General features: G+C 43.4%; 1 protein-coding gene across 8 annotated transcripts in view; it reads right to left on the bottom strand.

The window, feature by feature from the left end:
* The window catches only part of RYR1 (ryanodine receptor 1), a 1,068,376-nt gene that overhangs the window by 238,231 nt on the left and 817,764 nt on the right, over nt 1-12,381 (bottom strand). For all 8 annotated transcript variants that reach the window (XM_069206982.1, XM_069206985.1, XM_069206986.1 and 5 more), the window contains one exon: nt 7,186-7,292. In XM_069206982.1, the coding sequence (XP_069063083.1) occupies nt 7,186-7,292 (107 nt within the window). The remainder of the gene's footprint in view (nt 1-7,185; nt 7,293-12,381) is intronic.

The raw sequence follows: 12,381 nt of genomic DNA, 5'->3' as shown, positions 1-12,381 counted from the left end.
GGTGTTCTACGGGTTGGGAGAGGGAAATTATTGGTCCACAGATGCTATAAAAAGAGGTTTCAAAGTGGTATTGGGCATTTATACAAGCTGAAGATGCATCTTGTCCACCTTCCGTGGAGGGGTGGGATCTTTTTCCTGCACTAGATCTTCCTTATTTTTGGCGGGCCTCTATGAACATTCTTTGGTCTGTGGTTAAATCTGCCCCCCTGCGGCGGAACCACTCGTTCACTGTATATTGGGCTTTCTGGACCCCCAAAAGGCTTGCTAGAATAGCATTTCAAGGAAATAGTAGTTGCCCGAAGTGTGATCTAGAGGGAGCAGATGATATTCATCCCTGGTGGCAGTGCCCTGGGATCCATATTTTCTGGGAACAAGTGGGTAAGTCGATATTGTCTATCATAAACAGGCGTGATGAGATAACTCTATCAATGGTTGTATTTGAGCTATATGAGGCTGCCGAGAGGAGTGTGCACGATAGATTGGAGAGACCCCTGATGCATCTCTTTTTTTTATTTGGTTCTGATAGCCCGGCAGGAAATATGCATCAAGTGGATCTCTAGTCTCCCTCCCACCCACAGGGACTGGTTGTTGTCAGTTAAGAGAATCTCTGACTTAGATTGTAGTAATGGTTTGGATAGGCGTCATAGAATGTGGTAAGCCTTTTCGTTGTTTTATAGAACCATCTCTTCCAGGCATTAGGCCAATGTGAATTAACTAGACACAACTTGGTTCAACACTTGAGATTTGATTTTGTTAACAGTGCAATGATCAAGTATTAAGACGCAACAGCTAGGAAGATGATGGCGGACTGGTTCTGCCCCCGTCCGCCCCCCAAGGCTGATGAGGGCCACTCTTTCCCTTAGTATTGTTGGAGGACCGGGGCGTTGACCAAGGCCGGACCAGGTTGCGGCTTCTATTGTCTGTCTTTTGTTACATATGAGGACTCGAGGAAAAAAAGAAAACAAAAATATAAATATATATATGATCAGATCATCCACATATAAGGCGATGTACCGTTGCTGTTCTCCAATAGTTCCCTGGCAATGGCCGCGAGATCTAGCACTACAGGCCAGAGGCTCTATTGCTAATGCAAAGACCAAGGGCGAGAAGGGGAGCTCTGTCTGGTCTCCCGGCCCACCACGTAGTTCTCAGAGATAACACAGCCAGTTTTGACTCTGGCTGTAGGGTACATATACAGTAGTTAAATACAAGCTAGAGAATCACACCCCAACCACAGACGCTCAATCACTCTATAGAGAAAGGCCCACTCCAAGCTGTCAAAAGCTTTCTCAAAATCTATTGTGAATATCGCTGCCTCTCTACGGTCATATGTATCTGCTTCCAATAATGTCAACAGCCTTCTGATATTGATCACTGTGTTGCAGCCAGAAATGAACCCTGCTTGATCTGAATGTATTAATTTGGTCCTGTAGGGGAAGAGCCTGGTTGATAGAAATCAGCTAAGAACTTTATAATCAATGTTAAACATCGACAATGGTCTATATGCTGTACAGTCATGTGGCGGTCTCCCTGATTTGAGCAATGGCACTACAAATGCCTCATGGGTGGATGGTGGCCTGCAGTTTTAGCTGCCCTATATAGAGCCACCAACTAATAGATCAGTATATGAAGCATAGAACTTAACAGGGAACCTGTCTGTCCCAGGTGTTTTACCTCGCCATACCCTTCAGTGTTATCCTTATTTCCTGGAGTGTTATATACTCTCCTAACTCTTTAGCCTCTTCCTGTTGAAGAACTGGTAAGGGTAATCGGGCCAGAAAATCAGCAATGGAGCCTCTCATATTTGCAGAAGCACGCGTATAGAGGCGAGAATAGAACTCTCTGAAATGTTGGTTAATGTCCGCCAGCCTACAGACCTGGAGCCCTAGGCCAGTTTCAAGTTCCATAGTGATCAAGCTCCGTCTAGCGTGATTAGCGAGCCAAGCCAGGATTGAGCCAGTCTGTTTGCACTCCGCATGTGCCCGTATCATATATTCTCTATTATCATAACACCAAAGCTTTTCATCCTGCCAAACTCTCCTTGATATCAAGCAAGACTTGCTGTAGGTCTGGGTGGCCGGTCTGCAGTTCTCCAGCTCCCTCAATTTCGCCTTTGATGCCACAACTTCATCTAGAAGAGTGCACCTATTGCCCATTGTTTCTGCTATGCACATCCCCCTAATCACTGCTTTAAAGGCATACCACTCCACTTGCGGGGAATACACTGTACCAGTATTGTCCTTAAAATACTGCTGAATGCTAGCCTAGCTCTTAAAGTGTCCTGAAAAAACTGATCTTCTAAAGATTCCGGCTTCAGTCTCCACATAAGTGTAAAGGGCCGCATCTGATTCCACAACAAATGGAAGAGTACTGGGTTGTGATCGAAGGTAGTTTTAGCAAGATTTTCGGTTTCAAGCATCAGCCATGTACATCCGGGGTGCACAGAAATGCATCCAAGCGTACATGAAGGTCACGCAGGCCCAAAATGAGGAAATAATCCCTGATCAGTGGATGTGTGTGACGCCAAATATCAACCAGTCCTCATCGAGCCTGTCGCGCAACAAATATTCTAGCTGTCCTGCTAACCAGGAAGTCCCTTAATGGGGGATGGGATCAGTCCAATGGAGGATCAGCTACACAGTTTTAGTCTAACCCCCTAATTACTGAGTAGTCCAGGTAGGGTGCTAAAGCCCTGGAGAAGCTCTCCAGAAACACCCCCTGGTCCACATTCAAGGCATAGATGTTAATCACCTCTATCTCCTGACCAGGCAGTCTACCAGCGGTTTTCCAGTTTTCTGGAAGGGGACTCCGAGCAGCACCCAAATAAGGACCCCTTGTGCAGAAGCTGAATAGGTGGTGTATTAGGCCTGACCCCTCCATCTCCTCTGCAGCGCCAACCTCTCCTTAGCAGTTAGGTGTGTTTCCTGTAACAGCGCAATATGGACCCCCTCCTATTGAGGTATGAGAACATTTTCTATTGCTTGGTCAGATTATTCGTCCCCCTGATTTTTCCAGAATATAAATCTGTAGCACATGGGGGCTGCCATCGTCGGTTCTGCATACAACCAATTGAATCCACGGGAAAAAGCTGTTATTACAAAAAGAAGAAGCACTCGTTTTCTTCTCCCAGAAGATCTAAATCCAAAGGTTGGATTCCTAGGACTTCAATCCAGCTCCATGCTCTGCTGGAGCCACAGTTAGGGGAGCTGACTTCTCAACCGGCTTTGCCAACTCCCCTGACTCCAGTGCCGACACTGGTATCCCAAATGCCTCTGACTTTCTCAGTACCAACTCTGGCTTACCCTTAGTTTCCAGTGCTGGGAAAAGATCCAGCATTGTTCCTCCAAGAGATGCTAGGAACATTTCAAACAGCAGCAGGACCTTTTGGTGTGCCACGTGGCCTCATGGGTCTGTATGGGACTCCGTTCTGCTCTCTTCCAATGCTGACTGTGCAATTTATAATCCTCCTGGCGGTGTTATCACGATGCAGCTTCCCCTACCGGCTACCATCCTCGTGCTGGCACCACTATCATCACTGACGCCAGTTCACTAGTCAAAAAAGTATGGTTAAGAGGGAAGATGCAAAGTCTACTTCAAGAGGAATAGAACAGAGGGGACCCACACAGTCATTACTGGGACCGTAGTCACAATCTATTTGAATCAGACTTGGATGAAGATCATGCTGGGGCACAAGCTGAAGGATCTTTAATGCCTTTTCTTTCTGGTTCCACAGACCTCACACCTTTTCAGACAACCGGTGGACTTGACACTTCTCCTGAAGCAGATGTAAATTCAGCCCAGCGTCCAGTTACACCAGAAATAGCAGTTTTTCCCTTAATAATGAAAAACGTGTGAGAGACTCTAGAACTTCCCTCTTCCCCCTGTAGAACACCACCTTAACATTTTAACAGATGCTCTACAAACATCACCTCCATCTAATCAACCAGTTCTTTTCTTTAATCCAACATTTATCAAGACAGTGAGGGAACCTTAGCCATGCCTATCACTGCACACTTAAAAGAGTTTTAGAACTATGATCCCTGAAGGCATCATACCTTCTTGATCACTAAACATTGGTTTGCAAACCAATACCTTTTCCTACGAGATACCCTTACAAACAGCACCAATTTTCATCAGCATCACAGCAAAAGCAGCTCAATCACCTCATGTGCCACTATAGAGGCAGAGGAAAAGGCCATGGAAAACAAGTCCAGTCCTCTGCCTCCTCTTTCTTCTCCTATCACCACCTGGGGAGCCACAGTAGTTTGGCTGTGAAGTAAATGTACGGCCAATAGGAGGACAGGTATTCTCTTTTCTACAGGCCTGGAAGGCTATAACTTCAGACCAATGGGTCTTAGAAATAGAAGAAAAGAGACATATCATACGTTTCCAGCAGCAACCTCTATAATACTTCCTCGACAGTCAATCTGAAGAACATCTGAGAATTCTGCAGCAAAAACTGGTAATCCTACTAGAGAATGGAGCAGAAGAGTTAATGCCACAGCAGGAAAAAAGGACAAGGGTGCTACTCTCTGTACTTTTTGATCCTCAAAAAGAATGGCAGCTGTCATACAATAGTGACAGATGGCCCACCTTCTGATGCATCTGGGGCATCTGGAGATCAGAGGACTTTGGTTGCCCAAAGTGCAGAGTTAACACATCAACCTGCTAGAACTATGGGCAATTTGGCTAGCACTCAATGGGAGCTGCTATTGCTCGAACATCCAAGTCTTGAGATGTCTCCTGAAGTTAAGGAGGTCCTTGGTTGGACGCAGCTGGGTGGGAAAAGTCTTCCACGTCTTGGGGGCGAGGTGTGAGAATGATCTGCTGCCGTTGGTTGTTCTGCAGATGCGTGGGACTGTGGCGAGGGCAAGGTTGACGGAGCGAAGCTGTCGGGCCGGGGTGTAGAAGGAGAGCCGTCTGTTGAGGTATTCTGGTCCGTTGTTGAGAACACCCACTGCCTGATGCTCTGTTCCCTTTAGCTTCTGTTACAGGGCGCCTTATGGGGAATGTGATACAGCTTCATTATGTGTTTCTTCCCATATCCTTGCTTCCTTAGGTTCTGAGGAAGATTTGCCAATCCTGTGTCCACGCCATTCTTATTGCCCCAGATTAGCCAAGAAGGGTGTGAAACAGACATTCCACACTTCTCCCAATATTCTCTGTTTTGCTTTCCACTCGGAGTGGATCTCCTCTCCCAAATGGGAAGGCACATTCTATATCCTAATCGCCATGTTCCTGAAGATTGAGCAAAGCCATCTGAATGACTTCTGTCTTCCACTGGAAGTGGTCAATGTTATATTATCAGCTTCTCGTTCATCAATTCTGTCTGTTCTAGCAGTAATTTTTTTTCCTGGTGTTCCAAAAATATTCATGCTCTGAAGGTAAGCTAAGCCAGCATCCTGCAGTCTACTTGCCTTTGGCCCAACAAGAGGGTGCCATGGGTACAGTAAAATGATATATAGCCATCTTGCCAGCTTTTTTGTGCATTCCAGATCAATTGTTCTTCCTTAAGTCACAGGTGGTTGTTTGCTTTTGAAGAGATTCACAAATTAACTTCCACCAACACCGTTTATTGTTCCTCTATAGGACTTGCACTTAGTTCTGACTTTATTTGATGGGGGCTCCGTTTGTGCTGCTAGACAGTTGGCAGTTGCATTTCATAACTTTTAAATATTTATTTTTGGTTGCTCTTACTTCAGTCTTTCACACTAGCGAACAACAGGCCTTAAACGTTTGTCCATTTCTTCCATGTTTCTTCCCGGACAAGCTAGCACCTAAAACTACGGTGGGAATCATACTAATGGTGGCCTCTTCCTTCTATCTTAGGCAGTCTATCAGCTTACCAATCATTTAACCCCACCACACCAAAGGAGGACCAGAAACAGCTCAGACTAGAATGTAGACGTGTGGTCAGCTTCTACAGTGACTGCACAAGAGATGAGATCAGAAGATCAGCTCTTTTTAGGGTACACAAGCAAAACGAAGGCAACAGTCCAGAGAAGAACCCTCTCTCATGTGATTCTTTTGTGCATAAAGATTTGCTATGCTATAGTAAAAAGGACCCTCCTGACGGAATCTGGGCTCACTCTACCAGACGAAAATCTGCCACTACAGCCCTAGCGAGAGGAGTGCCTGTGGTGGACTTATGTAAAGCAGTAAAGTGGCATCTCTCTACACCTTCACCAAACATTACCATTTTGATGGGCATTTTGCCCGTTCAGTAATAAAGGATATCCTTTTATAGTGTTCCTTTCAGACCCACCACCTCAATTATTTTTATTAGGGAATATATTCAAAGTGAGGAAGGTGCTAGTAGAAGTATCTATCAGAAAGAAAAATTACTTAGCTGGTAATTATGTTTCAGCTGGGTACTTGATCTACCTGCAGATTTCTCACCAACCCTCCCTCCTCCCCATCTAAAGGAAAGACATTTTTCATGTTCATATATATATATATTCTATAGCTGTAAAAAAATAGTTTAAAAAACAATCTTGCACTGCACTTACGAACAACTGATATAATTCTCGCCCACTACAAAAAAACACAAGATTTAAAAACCAGATGAGAACTGACTTTGAGGCATTGAGGTGGCCACTTTACCACTTCGGTGACATCACCAAGGATCCAATTCCAAAATTGAGATGGAGCCTCTGCCAACTACCGTCACCAGAGAACTATGCAAAACGTTTCTAGATCCAGTCTGCACCTGGGATATCCAAAGGTGAGGAATATGCAGATAGATCAAATGTCTACCAGAAAGATTGTTACCGAAGGTAAATAACTTTTCCTTTTTTGCATCAAGTAAAACTGGATATCTAAATTGAATTTTATGTAAAATGTCTGTCACAGTCAGATTATAGGAACCTGATAAGCTGCACTTTCATTCAAACTGGGAGATTTCAATTTAAAAATGTGATATTTATGAAATGTGGTAAAGTTAACTTTGTAAAATCTGTTGTAGATTTGACTTCTGTGCTTTCTCTGAAGTGATTTTGTAATCTGTTGTAGATTTGACTTCTATACTTTCTGTTAGGAGATTTTGCTGGACTTTGGATTTTTCAGTTCTGGATAAACATTCTACTAAAGAACCAAATTGTCCTTGCACAATTCAACTTTATTATGTCTTTGCCTGTATGATCTTCTCGCCCTTTACCAGCCTATTTGGGTTAGCCGAACACTCACCTTTTCTCAGTCAGGGCGGTCCGGCTGAAATGCAAGATTAGTTGGTGCAATGGATCTGGCTTCTTTTCCATCTCCTCTTCTTCTTCCTCTTCTTCTTGGCCTGGTCGCTAAAGGGGGGCAGAAAGTTGAAGGAAAGGATAGTTGCCAATAACAATAATGATCACTTCATTTTATCCATAAATTACATCTTAAAATTGATACCTCAATAATTGCACATTTGTGTCAGAAACACATCAACAGGTGCTGACTGTTTTCCCTCCATATTGGTCTTTTGGAACCACTGTGGTACTTCCCCTCTATGTGTGAATTTAGGAATACAAACCTAGCCTACAACTTGCACAAAACAGCAAGGCAGATCAGTGGAGAAACAGCTCATATTTAAAAGTATATACATCTAACTTTATGGCAGTTCTGACAGACTAAGAAAAAATGCTTAACATTAAAATATCCATAGTTTATACTAGGGGTGGGTGAGTCTACATATTTTCAGGGTGAGCTGAGCCAGAGCCAAGCCAAGGGTCTGGTTTGGCTCTTACAGCCTGAGCATGAGCCTAGCCATGAACGTTTGCCAGGTAAACGATGCAACATACATCACATAAAATATGAATAAGGGCCTGATTCTGATCTTGGTGGTGTTATCGCCAAGCTGCCTCAGCAGCGAACCCAATAAGACCGGCAAGTCAACAGTGTTCCACCCATCGTATTTAGATGTTACAGTTCTGCAAGCGGTGGACTGGTGACGCATCGCAGATGGAGAGAGAAAGCGGCAGGTCCCAATGGGCTTTGTACAATGGAAGGAGCTTTGGAGTAGAAGTAAGTGACACAAACACACTGTCCCTTAGCCGTATGTATTCACCTGCACTACACATTACACAACACACCATGTACACACCATCATCCATTGCCATTCCAACACCTCACAACCTGTACATGCCGGAAACACACACCGCCATACATCCATGACACAACATACACACACCATTGATACTGCACCCACACACAACACAACCACAACAACCAACACAACTACACACTCAGCTACACAAACACGCTAACATAATAGCACAACTACACACATCATGACAATGTCCACCACACAACAACACTCACCTGAATGTGTCACATGGCAACACAACATACAGAACAAAATTGGTCTCACATGCAAGTGACATACATACAAAAAAAAACACATCACCCACTCTAGCTCCCTCCATCTCAAACAACTAATCCACACACATGCACACATACATGTACTGACTCATATACACAACAGATAGCACAAATCTAACCATACAGGTCCCCTTGCAATGCGCACACATGGACACTGCTGTCCAGCGTTAGTGTACCCTCACTGTGGTGCCAGCATTCACTTTCAAATGAATGATGACACAACAATGACAATTGTGTATGTGTGCGATATGCGTGTTTTACCAGTCTGTCCCCAGCCATGTGTGACACAACTGTCTCCCCGACATATGGATGTCACAGTGTTTTCAAACATTTACTGTGACATATATATGCCTGCAGTAGTCCCGGCCTCATGTGCAGTGCCCACCCAACGTACCCTGGCAAATCAGCATCCCTACCTTCAAGTCTGGCGATAGAGGGGCTGTGTTTTCTCCATGGGTCGGTGGCAGCAGTAACTGCAGGTGTTTTCCACTCATAGACGGAGGTAGAATGGGAATAAAAGGTGAGTTTTCACCCCCTTCCCCCAATACGCCAACTCAAAAGTGGAGGTCGGACCGCCACTTTTTTCTTGGCAGTAAGACACATCCAAATCTGCACAGCGGGAAGGGGCGGATGGGGTCCCTAAGGCATACACTTTGCCCTCTCCTGCTGTCGATTCAGGTGTAATTTCTTGGCAAAGACAGTGGCTCAAATGCCGGCGTTCGTCTATGGGACCGCCACCATATAAATATTGCTGGTGAACCGTCATGGAGGCGGACAGGATTTCAGTTGAAAAGACCACGGTGGGACCGTTACCATCAACATCTAAATCACACCCTTAGTTTCTTCAAGATCAGAAAAGTGCATTTATTTAATATTTGGAAGCTTAAACATTCATTTGTTTCATTATAGCACTGCACTGAGAAGTACTTATTAAAAGTGACAGTTTTTAAACATGAACTTGAACCATTCCTGCCCCCGTCCCCACCCTGGCGACAGTGTCATTAGTAAACTAAGAGGCAAGACAGTTGTCATGTGAACCCTTTCTGTGGCCGAGATTCTTATAGAGAGAGAGCAACATTTGTTTTTGTACAGTGGGTATTCTGCACTCATGTATTTGAAGGTGCTTTCATATGCAATAGAGAAGAAAAAGGACAATCAGTAAAATAACATAGTTGCCTAAAATAACACAATTTGGTTAAACGAGGAAGACGTGATTAATCCAGGTTTTCTGGTTTCACTTTGTACAAATCACTAAATGGTTATTTATTTGTCTCTTCTTTTTACCTAAAATGTTAATGAGTTGTTTTTACCTCTTTGTACATGAGAGTAGAGCGAGGGTGGCAAGAAGAAGTCACATGAAAGTTCCGCTCATTTTGGGCTTGAGGTTCCAACAAGACCTTGAGCTGAGTCAAGCTTCATGCTCAAGTCTGGCTCCAGCTTTCACCAGCTTGCTCAGCTCTAGTCCAACACCAAACAACACTCTTACTTAGCAGATAAAATCAAGTTAGAGCAAGCCCCGCATCTAGAGAAACCTCCTCCTTCACCATCTAAATCTTCATATAGCTAAAACATATCCAGGAAGTGATTTTCCTCACACCCCGAACTGAGCTTATTGATTCCCTGTCAAGAAACATTCCAATGACCACAGAAATAGAAACACTCATGGCTTACCTATGTCAAAACACCCGAAAATTCACAATTTTTCCCTAATTTCACATCTTTGAATTACCCTTTTAATAAATGTGTGATGTAAACACAAATGTAAGCATCCTCAGCTGATGTAAAGCAAGAATAACAAACAAATGATATCTGAAGTTGTATTCAAATTGTATTCCAATCTCTGTGGCTTGTCAGTATTCGTAGAGCGTATTGTGCTACAGGATATGTAAAGAAATACATATTTCAATTAAATTAAAAGGCTACCAAATGTATTGAGACTTGCATACAATACTACGCCACACCTAGGGTGAACTGTGCTTTAGAAAAGCATAAATATACAAATATATGTACGGTGAAGAAGCTACACCATCTATCTTTGTACTTAATTTCAATTTTCCAGCTGTTATTTTTCAGAACATAAAGTCTTCTGTGGGATTCTTTCTCCTTTTAACCCACATTACCCAGCACTGTTTTTCTGTCAAAGTGCGTAAATTTGTTGCACAGGAAACACGAAAAACACTTTTAATTCCTGTTTTCTTCTGTTTTTTAATTATCAGTTTCAATTCGTTTTTTCTGTATCTTGACTAAAACCCTCATATTCACCTTGATGGCTGTAACGTGTAAAGAAAAGGGGAATTTACTATAGAAGGATCATGCTTCAGGATAGTGGCAAAGTCAGATTCCTGACCTTCTCGACCCATTTAATTCCTCAAGGACCATGGTCCTGGTACCCATCTCATTGAAGCAGGCAGTCATAATTTCACTTTTGGAATGTACACCAACCCTGGTCAAACTGACCCCAGTAACTTGAGACTTGTTGATAGGATCCCTTTAGAGAAAAAGATACTGGAAATATAATGTAGACTGAGTTTACACCAAAAAGATTGTTACCATAGGTAAGTAACTTTCCTCACCTTTCAAATAGATATCAGAGCAGTACTGTCTCCAAGTAGTGGGTCTGAAGGAGTGGTCAGACTAGCAACTCCTGCAAAAAGGAACAGGCGAAATAGCCATACCTTCTCATTTCCAAATCTGAGCAATAGTGCTCCACAAAAGTATGACGGAAAACCAGGCCACCGCGTGTCAAATCTCTGCCAAGGGAACTTTTCTGGCCAGTGCCCAGGCCGATGCCTTCTTTTTGTATTCAGTCTGGTGGCATGAGCATGGACTACTTCTGATGGTTTCTTTTTAGCAGGAGCTCAGCAAATCTTGATGCAGAGAACGATCTATCATGATGGAGTCCTCTTCTGGAGTGCTTTATCCTTTTTGCTGTCCACACAACCATTGAATGGTTGATCATCGGATTGAAACTCCTTCATCTGATCAATGTAAAAGCTGTTTACACTATTACAGCCTTTCAAATATATATCAGAGCAGTACTGTCTCCGGGTTGTGGGTCTGAAGGAGTGGTCAGACTAGCAAATCCTGCAAAAAGGAAAAAGCGAAATAGATATATCTTCTCACTCCCAAATCCAAGCAATAGTGCTTAACAAAAGTATGCCAGAAACCATGCCACTGAGTGACAAATCTCTGCCAAGGGAACTTCCCTGGCCAGTGCCCAGGTCGATACCTTCAGTTTGGTGGCATGAGCATGGACTACCTCTGACGGTTTCTTTTTAGCAGAAGCTCAGCAAATCCTGATGCAGAGAATGATCTATCATGATGTAGTCCTCATCTGGACTGCTTTATCTTTCTTGCTGTCTACACTACCAACAAATGGTTGATCATTGGATCTAAACTCCTTCATCTGATCAATGTAAAAGCTGAATGCACTATTATGGCCTAGCCATTGTAACATCTCCATATCTTTGGAGATATGAGCAGGACACAAAAACAAAAACGTGAAAAGAATAACGGACTGCCCCATAAGAAATGGAGTAACCACATTGGCAGGAAACCTACCTTAGTCCTCAGGGCTAGCATGTCCAGGTAGAGATAGGTAAAGTGTTGACAGGCGCACAGTGACACTGAACAGATACTTCAGTCACGTCAAAGAGGGCACCCATCAGAAATATTAGTACCAAAGGTTCCATAGGGGCTCGACAGAAAAGGAAGGATGCAAACAGGTTTGCCTCTTCAAAAACCTTAAAACAATTGGGAACTTGAACAAAGATGGTTGATCAAAAAGACAAATGAAAGTTGAACGGTCTGCAATGTAAGCTCTAACTGTGCCAACCAGGAAGTGTTATTGGGCTAACAATAGAGAAAATTTTAAATATCCAAAAGGTGTTCCTTCAAAGGATCCTACTCTCATTTGCTCACCAGGTAACAAAGCGGTTCTACCATCTGGCATAAACAGACTTTGTGGAGGCACAACAAACCAGGATAATGGCCCTCACCAACCTGTGGCAGGAAAAATAAACTTAA

Source organism: Pleurodeles waltl, chromosome 9 (genome assembly GCF_031143425.1).
Source record: "Pleurodeles waltl isolate 20211129_DDA chromosome 9, aPleWal1.hap1.20221129, whole genome shotgun sequence".
NCBI lineage: Eukaryota > Metazoa > Chordata > Amphibia > Caudata > Salamandridae > Pleurodeles > Pleurodeles waltl.
The sequence above is the reverse complement of the archived record's forward strand: the minus strand, read 5'-3'. Positions and strand labels throughout refer to the sequence as shown.